General features: G+C 37.0%; 1 protein-coding gene across 5 annotated transcripts in view; it reads left to right on the top strand.

Annotated features, from left to right (window-relative positions):
• The first annotated feature begins 1,202 nt into the window (after window positions 1-1,202).
• ARL6 (ADP ribosylation factor like GTPase 6) overlaps window positions 1,203-9,669 on the top strand; it is a 45,240-nt gene continuing 36,773 nt past the window's right edge. For 2 of the 5 annotated variants that reach the window (XR_004437142.1, XM_033211545.1), the window contains exons 1-2: window positions 1,207-1,764; window positions 4,874-5,023. Coding sequence is in view for 4 of the 5 variants with exons in the window: in XM_033211545.1 (XP_033067436.1) it covers window positions 4,901-5,023 (123 nt within the window). In the remaining variant the exon portion in view is untranslated. Of the gene's footprint in view, window positions 1,765-2,789; window positions 2,844-3,250; window positions 3,440-4,873; window positions 5,024-9,669 lie in introns of all 5 variants that reach the window. The other 3 variants (XM_033211547.1, XM_033211546.1, XM_033211548.1) reach the window with 3 other exon arrangements.

The following is a 9,669-nucleotide window of genomic DNA, read 5'->3' as shown; positions in this document are numbered from 1 at the left end:
GACAAAAGAAGACAGGACATTATTTATTGAACAATAAATATGTGCCAAACATTTGTATATCTGTTATCTCTTTACTACTCAGAATTACCTGATAAGATAAATACTATATTTTTGAAGGTGAGGATAGAAGCACGGAGAAGAGTAAATTGGGTTAAGACCATACAGAAAGAATGTATTTCCATATTCCATTTTTACAAGGACATTTGTATGTTGATATGCATCCATAGGGTCTTTGTTTGTTTTGGTTTTGTCTTTCAACAAGAATCACTAATCCAGAGCCGCTTTTGTTTTTTCGCTGTAAAAAATGACAGTTACATTTGGAAATTTGGAGGTGACAAAAGATAAATCACCCCATAATCACACGCTTACAACCGTCCCCCCTACCATATTACTTTGAAATAATTCCTTCTAGTCTCTTTTTGCACCCTCGTAGTCCATTTAATAGGCCAAATGAATTGACAGGAAGAACAGGCAGTGCAATAAACATAATACTAACTAGTTGAAAAGGGTCGCGGGCGGTGTGGGTGGGGGTGGGGGCAGGGGTGGGGGGTCAGAAATCCTACACCCATGGCAAACAAACAAACAAACAAACAAACAAATGAAGGCATAGAAACCCCTGTTTGAAGAATGAGGCCATTCACTGAGGGTGAGGTTAGTGGGGTTGGGCAGATTGAAAGGCTAGATCTTTAAAATGATTGCACCTGTAATGTGTCCGTTGGAAAACGCAGTAATAAAAGATGTGGGGAAGGGTATGCCTAAATATTTTCTATTTGAAGACCATTTGTGACTATGACTATAAAATTCAAGTGCAATTTAAGAAGGTGGCCAACTTTAAGTATTGACTATTAATACCTTTCCTAAGCACCTGCCGATTTGATTCTGGAGACTGTAATCTACTCACAGGAGATTATGCCTGGTAGAAATCTCTTCGGGAGACCAGATAACTAAGAAGCAGGGGTACAGGCATACTTTCTTGGCCGAATAACGCCCTTTGACTTTTTACATCAGTTCTCCCCTCTACCTTCCTGTATTAACAGTTTTACCTCTACAGGGACTCAGGGTGGGAGGCCTATCAGAGCCCAGAGGAGAGTCAGTGCGATGGGCAGAGGCGGAACTCCGGCGCACATCTTGCCCCAGGGGGGACAGTAGCATCTCGCAGTCGTTGCCACCACGCTACGCTGGTGCCTGGTAACGACGCTCTCCGCGCCACACCGAGCGCCAGTCCCTTGGATGCCCAGGAAGACCAGGGTCGAGGGACGCACACGCAGCACACGCCAAAGGCTTCCCAGAAAGCTGTGCGCGCGCCTACAACTCCCATCATGCTACGCCGGGAACTACACGGCTCCTCGCAGGAAATAGGCAGCTCACCCTGCCACCTGTGCACACATTTTTCTTCAATGTATAGTTCCTCGGCGCGCCTCTGGCCGTTTCCCGGAGCTCTTCAATCCCAGAAGCTACAGCGCAACGGCTGAATAGCCAAGACCCCCGGGGAGGCGTGGCTTCAGCCGGAAGAAGCTCCTGTTGCCAAGGGAACGGTGCCTGCCAAGGCGCCTGCTCAGCGACTGATGCACAGGCTGCTGCAGAGGCTACCGGTTTTCCCAACTTGTAGAGGCGGCTTTGCTCATTACCAGGCATCCTTCCCATGTAGGCGTAGAGAAGAAGGCTGAGGGACCCTCGCACCAGATTTCCGTCCCAGAGACCGATACGAGTGGGTCCATTCCTGTTACCAGCTCCTGCGCCTTCCGGACTAACCTCAAAAACCAGGTAATCTCCTCAACCCTGGTTTAAAGCCAGCGCCACCCTCTGCCTCCGTCAGTTTTAGAATTCCTCTTTGGTCTTTCCCATGTTTTTCACACCACGCGCGTAGTTGTTGCTAATGTATGAGAAGTAGAAAAGAAGGTGAGTAAGGGAGGCCATAGAAAACTTACTAAACTGGTTCGGACGAATGTTTGTTTGGTTAATGGGTTTGAACAATGCCCAACTTAGACCCCTGTATTTGGGGTGTATGTGTGTGTGTGTGTAAGTGTAATTTAAATTCCATCATCAAAAACTGAAAGCCGAATAAGAATGTTTATTTTGGGTCATAAAAATAGGCAACATTTCAATCAACACTTTACAGAGTTTACTAAGTATCATTCATGGTGTTTTCTCTGGGCTACCACTGTGTTTCTGCAGCTTACCCTCTAAGCTGTTAACTGTGGATAACATCCTAATTCCTCTGGACTTCTCTGGCAATATGTAATCCTTTAGGAAACAGTCTGTCAGACAATAACCAAGAGAATTTGGCTGGTATGCAAAGAGAGGGTTACAGTAAGATAAGAAACAAGAAAGGAAGATTGGAGCCAGATTGTGAACAACCTTAAAAGCCATGCTTGGAAGTTTGAGCTTTATTCTGAAAGCCAGTAGTTCTCGATAGTAACTTCACACCAGAAACACTGGGTAGCTTTTAAAAATTACAGATGCCCTGATCTCATTTCAAAAATTTGGATTCAGCAATTGATTTCAGAGTGCAGCCAGGGTTGAGAATCATGGCTATCAGAGTAGGAAGCTGCAGAAAACAACTTTATCTCTCACTGCACACTTAAGACACAATAAATAAACGTTGAGTAGCTTGAATTATCTTTTATTAATTTGTGCATGCAGAAAGTCAACTTATGGAAGGAAAATTATAACTACTTGAAACGTAGAAGTTTAAAGGCTCTATGATAGTTGTTATAAAGCAATTTCAATAAATGTGATTACCTCTTTTAGAAATCCTCTTCTAATTTGTGTGCCCCAAAATATTTCAGTAACAAGTATCAAGTGATAATCCATGGAAAAGTGATGGAAAGTCACAATACAAGGTACTGTGAAAAACGAATATTCAAGCATCAGGCTTTAAACAGTGCTTTATAGTAGATGCTTAGAGGGGGGAAAATGTGAGATGTGGTCGTATTTAAAAAAATAAGTTCTAAATTATATGAAATGGAGAACAGGATATAAGTATTTATACCACTATGTTTACGCAGTAAATGAAGTGAGTAATAGCAAATTTTGAAATCAAATGGTATGTGTTAATTGCTTCATGACATCAGAAGGTTAATTTAAAATAGAGTCTGCAAATGCTGGTCCTTAAGCTGTAATTTAAAGAAATGGGCTGAATAAGATTTGAATCTGTAATACAAGGAGAAAAGTAGATTGAAGTGGCACAAATGGAAGTACCTAAGGTCAAACTTATCCTTGGGGAAAGACAAACGTGGTTCTGTTACAGGCCTCACCTTTTGGCATGGCATTGTACCATCTCTTCTCTGGACATCACTGAAATTCGGTTTTGAAATTTCTACCCATAATCATGTCCCAAAAGGCGTAAGCGAAATGTTGACTATGCAGCCTCCTTTTAGATACAGTTGTCTTGGAAGCCTCTTATTGATAAAGTTACTGCAGCCTCACATCCTTCAAGGTATGGCCTTGCCTGAAATTGTGTGGAATAAAAAGTATTGAAGAAACTGTAATATGATAGGTTGCTTATGCAACCTTAGATGGAGATGAGAATAAGTCAATTTAATGAGAATAAAAACATTAGAGAACTGTGAAAGTGACTGTTGTTGAGTAATGGTAAATATTTGGTGCAGAGATGTATTGTAGCAGTTCCTGCAACAGTGGGGTGCTGGAAAAAGGGATCTCCCTGTCTTCCTACTACAAAGTAGTGGTTTGGGGAGCAATGGACCCAAAGTGAGCTCCTTTGAAAAGTTTAGTTTGGAGACCTGAAGTGTAAATTTAACAGTACCTTAGATGAATATAAACAGCCATAAAGTTACCACATAGCAAGTTTTGTGTACACAGCAGTTTTATTTGACTTCCAAATACTTCTATTTTTGGATTGCTGATAGTTTTTTTTGTTTGTTTGTTTGTTTTTCAGTTAGCATTGGAAAGTTTTTTTTTTGAAGAATCAATACAATTGAACAAGCGAAATGAAAACTTTAGGGACACCTTAACAAAGAAATTTTTAAGATTTTTAAAAAACTAAATTAAAATCTACAATTAAATATATGATGAAATTAAAATTTCTTATTCTATACTAATATGATAAAGTTCTTTTAAAATAGCACTTAGTAGGATGTTTCTGATAAGTAACAGTTAAAAAAACAGATATTTAGTAAAGTTCAATAAATTGAATGTGTGTGTATTTATGCATAACCTTCACAAAGGGATTCGTGGTGACTTACAAAGATGTATGTATAGGATAAGGGGAAATAAAGATAAGTGTTTCAAGATTCTTTGCTTCTACTGACAGAAAACCCTACGCAAACTGGAAATAACCAAGCAAGCAAAAAAAAACAAAAAACAGTGAATTTATTATAACTTCATATTATTACAAAATATAACAATGGGGCTGGCTTCAGATAAAGATTTAACAGTGGCTTAAATGATATAACCAAAATCTCAAAAGCTCTCTGCTTTTCAGATCTGCCTTCTACTTTCTGAGTTTCAGCATCAGAATACATGAGCCCCATTGCCCGTTCACTGTTTCAGATTTTCTGGAAAGGCTACAGCCTAATTCTTCCATATTTTCAAGTATCACAATTCGCAGACTCCAAATGATACTGAGGCTGACCATGTTTTATTCTTAAATATTGTAAATTACAGAGAGAAATGTTATTTCCAAGGCATTGTTCTGTGTTGTCACCTGTTATAAGCTGCAAATCTGCATATCAGTTAAGGCTCCTTTCTGGTAATCAGCTTACACTCTGTTTACTAAGTGCAAAGCTACATTGACATAGTTTTCACACTATTATTATGTGTATTTAAATATTACCTTTTTAAAATACATGTACCAATATTTTCCATAACTTTAGGTGCCTTTGGGTAATATTTTATTTTTTCTTAATTGCAGCTGGTTTGTAAATATTTGAGTCACATTATGGGATTGCTAGACAGACTTTCAGTCTTGCTTGGCCTGAAGAAGAAAGAGGTTCATGTTTTGTGCCTTGGGCTAGATAATAGTGGCAAAACGACTATCATTAACAAACTTAAACCTTCAAATGTAAGTATCTTTGTTAGATTCTTTATATATTTTCTGCCGCTAAAGAATATTAATGTGCAGAATTATGTTTTATGACATTAACACCACATATAATCACGTTAAGATAATTCTGTTAACCTTTCAGTACCTTTAAGTGTCCTCAGCCATAACTTGCAGTGTATTTTATACAGTAAATCTTAATTACTAAACTGGAATATTATTTTCATATGTCTTTTCTTTCAAAAGATCTTCACAAATTTACTGAGTTTTCTTTTTGATGTCATTGCCTTCCTTTTAGTTTCTTCCTTACAGGAGGAGCAAAATGAAGAGAAAGGTGAAACATTTTTATGGTTCTGTGGACAGTTAGACAATTCTCAAAAGTATGGTATGCATATTAGTAATAGTAAGCAAGATGATTTTAACCTACAAGTGTATGGACATATTGTAATAACTGAAAAATATATAAAGCTAGTACATTTAACATGTGATGTATGAGTTAAAGTCTGGTGCATATAAAGAAAGCCTATCTAATAGTGCTTTCCTAATTTCTGGCACCAATTCTTAAGCCTTTATGTTTATGCAACTCTCCTGCCTTATCAGAAAAACTGACATCCGGGTCCAGAGAGAAGTGACTGGCTTTCCTTTTTTTTTTTTTTTTAATGGTAATGGTAACAGCCAAGGAGCCACTTGAAATGGGACTTCTTGAAGGGTTTCAAACCTCTGTCACTCAGTTATAGATACAGATACAACACTTGCTCCCTTCCCACACCAAGCTCGAGAGGAGTCTCTTGTAAGCTTACATCCACTACTAGAACATTATTTTTAAGGAATTAAATAAAATAAGTATAGAAATATACAATGCTGCAATAGGACATGCCTTACAAAAAATAGTGCCCATCTCGTTTTACAGTAAAATTGTCTCATTTTTGTGGATAAAATCAGTTTCTAGATAAGTAGTTCTTTCCTGGACACAAACTAGTTTTTCCTATTAAGCTATCTTTATGTTTGTTTATTGTTAATATACTGAGGTTGCTGGCATTTCTAAACTAAATAGGGAGAGAGGGAGGACATTTTAACCTGATAGCTTTTTTCAAGAATCTAGCCTTAGCTGTCGTTTTCTTAGAGATAGAATCTGTATACCTTTTACAGAAATTTCAATCTTTATTCCATTCCCCAGTATGCATTCTCGCATTGGCACATCATCCAGTTTTTATATCATTTTTTATTGATACATAATAGTTGTACAAATTTAGGGGTTACATGTGATAGTTTGATACATGCATACAATGCATAATAATCAAATCAGAGTCATTGGGATATCCATCACCTCAAACATTTACCTTTTTTATATGTTCAGAACATTCTAATTCTTCTTTTCTGGTTATTTTGAAATATATAGTAAATTATTGTTAACTATAGTCACCCTACTGAATTATCAAACACTAAGTCTTATTCCTTTATCTAACTGTATTTTTACACCTGTTCATGAACCTCTCTCCACCCCTCTCTCCCCACTACCCTTCCCAGCCTCTGGTAACCACCTACTCTATGTCTCTATGAGATCTACTTTTTTAGATCCCACAAACAAGTGAGAACATGTGATGCTTGTCTTTCTGGACCTGGCTTATTTCACTTAACTTAATGACCTTCAGTTCTGTCCATATTGCTGCAAATGACAGGATTTCAGTCTTTTTGATGGCGGAATAATATTCCACTGTGTATATGTACCAAATTTTCATTATCCATACATCCATTGATGGACAAAAATTTATTCCATGTCTTGGCTATTGTGAATAGTGGTGCTATAAACCAGGGAGTGCACATATCTCTTTGACGCATTGATTTCCATTTTTTTGGATATATTCCCAGCAGTGGGATTGCTGGATCATATAGGAGTTCTATTTTTAGTTTCATGAGGAAACGCCATACTGTTTTCCATAGTGACCGCACTAATTTGCATTCCCACCAGCAATCTATGAGAGTTCCCCCTTTTCCACATCTTCACTAGCATTCATTATTTTTTTGCCTTTTTTGGTAAAGGCCATTTTAACTGGGGTGAAATAATATCTCATTGTAGTTTGATATATGTTTTTCTGATGATTAATGATGATGAGCATTTTTTCATATGCCTGTTGGCCATTTGTCTGTGTTCTTTTGAGAAATGTCTATTCAGATCTTTTACCCTTTTTTTAGTCAGATTTTTTTTTCTTGCTACTGAATTGAGTTCCTTCTATATATTCTGATTATTAATCCTTTGTTGAGTGGACATTATGTAAATATTTTCTGTAATTCTGTAGATTATTTCTTCACTTTGTTGATTATTTCCTTTGCTATGTAGAAGCTTTGTAGCTTGATATAGTCCCATTTGTCTATTTTTGCTTTTGTTACTTGTGCTTCTGAGGTCTTACTGCCCAGATCAGTGTCCTGAAACATTTTCCCTATGTTTTCTCCTAGTACTTTGATAGTTTTGGGTCTTAGATTTAAGTCTTTAATCCATTTTGATTTGACTTGTGTATATGGTGGGAAATAAGGGTCTAGTTTCAGCCTTCTACATGTGATTATCCAGTGTTCCAGCATCATAAGACTATCCTTTTCCCAAAGTATGTTCTTGTATGTCTTTTGGGAAAATGAGTTGGCTGTAAATACATTGATTTATTTCTGGCTTCTCTGTTCTGTTCTGTTGGTCTATGTGTGTGTGTTTATGCCAGAACGATTCTGTGTTGGTTATCATGGCTTTGTAGTATAGTTTGAAGTCAGATAGTGTGGTACCTCCAGCTTTGTAGTTTTTGCTCAGGATTATTTTGGCTATTTGGGGTCTTTTATAGTTTCATATACATTTTTTTTTTTTTTTTTTTTTTTTTTTTTTTTTTTTTGAGGCGGAGTCTCGCTCTGTCGCCCGGACTGGAGTGCAGTGGCCGGATCTCAGCTCACTGCAAGCTCCGCCTCCCGGGTTTACGCCATTCTCCTGCCTCAGCCTCCCGAGTAGCTGGGACTACAGGCGCCCGCCACCTCGCCCGGCTAGTTTTTGTATTTTTAGTAGAGACGGGGTTTCACCGTGTTAGCCAGGATGGTCTCGATCTCCTGACCTCGTGATCCGCCCGTCTCGGCCTCCCAAAGTGCTGGGATTACAGGCTTGAGCCACCGCGCCCGGCCAGCAGTTTCATATACATTTTAGGATTCTTTTTATATTTCTGTGAATGTTATTGGTAAATTGATAGGGATTGCATTGGCTCTGTTAATCTCTTCGGGTAGTATAGATATTTTAACAGTGACAATTATTTCAATCCATGAGCATAGATAGAATAGCTTTTCATGTTTTTAAGTCTTCCTCAATGTCTTTTATCAGTATTTTATAGTTTTAATTGTAGAGATCTTTGATTGGATTTATTCTTAAGTATTTTATATTTTTGTAGCTATTATATATGGGATTACTTTCTTGATTTCATTTTCAGATTGTTTGTTCTTGGTGTATATAAATGCTACTGATTTTTACATGTGGACTTTTGTATGCTGAAACTTAACTGCATCTCTTTATCAGTTCTAACAGTATTTTTGGTAGAGTCTTAAGGTTTTTCTAAATATAAGAACATGTCTTCTGCAAACAAGGATAATTTGAGTTCTTTCTTTCCAATACTGATGACCTTCATTTTTCTTGCCTAATTGCTCTGGCTGGAACTTCTAGTATTGTTTTTGAGTAAAAGTGGTGAAAATGAACATCCTTGTCTTGTTCCAGGTTTAGAGGAAAGGCTTTTAGTTTTTCTCCATTCAGTATATTAGCTCTAGCAGTATAATATTAGTATATTAGCCATGGTTTTGTCATTTATTTGGCCTTTATTGTTTTGAGGTATGGTTCTTCTAATCCAATTTGTTGAGTTTTTGTCATAAAGAGATGTAATTTTATCAGAAGTTTTTTCAACATGTATTTAAATGATCATGTGGTTTTGTCCTTGATATTATTAATGTTATGGGCTCGTATATTGATTTGTGTATGTTGAACCATCCTTGCATCCCTTGGATGAATCCTACTTAATCATGGTGAATGAACTTTTTAATAGGTTGTTAGATTCAGTTTGCTACCGTTTTGTTGAAGATTTTTGCTTCTGTGTTCATCAGGGATATTGGCCTGTAGTTTTCTTTATTATTGTGTTCCTGACTAGTTTAGGTGTCAGATTAATGCCAGCTTTGTAAAATGAGTTTGGAAGTGTTTCCTTCTCTTTACTTTTTGGGATTGTTTGAGTTGAATTAGTATTTGTTGTTTAAACGTTTGGTAGAATTCCATAGTGAAGCCATCAGGTCCTAATATTTTCTTTAATGGGAGACTTTGTATTAGTGCTTTAATCTCCTTACTCATTATTGGCCTGTTCAGGTATTTTATTTTTCCATGGTGCAATCTCAGTAGGTTGAATGTGTCCAGGAATTTATCCACTTCTATGTTTTCCAATTTGTTGGCATATAGTTTTTCATAATAATCTCTAATAATCCCTTGTATTTCTGTGGTATCAGTTGTTATTTCTCGTTCTTAAGTTCTAATTTCATTTATTTGGATCTTCTTTCATTTTTTTTTTCCTAGTTTAGCTAATGTCTTCTCAATTTTATATTTTCAAAAAGCCAACTTTTTGATTCTTTGATCTTTTGTATGTTTTTAGTCTCACTTTCATTTATTTTTG

The sequence above is a fragment of the Trachypithecus francoisi genome, unplaced genomic scaffold (assembly GCF_009764315.1).
Source record: "Trachypithecus francoisi isolate TF-2019V2 unplaced genomic scaffold, Tfra_2.0 Lachesis_group0, whole genome shotgun sequence".
In the NCBI taxonomy this organism is placed as follows: domain Eukaryota; kingdom Metazoa; phylum Chordata; class Mammalia; order Primates; family Cercopithecidae; genus Trachypithecus; species Trachypithecus francoisi.
The sequence above is the reverse complement of the archived record's forward strand: the minus strand, read 5'-3'. Positions and strand labels throughout refer to the sequence as shown.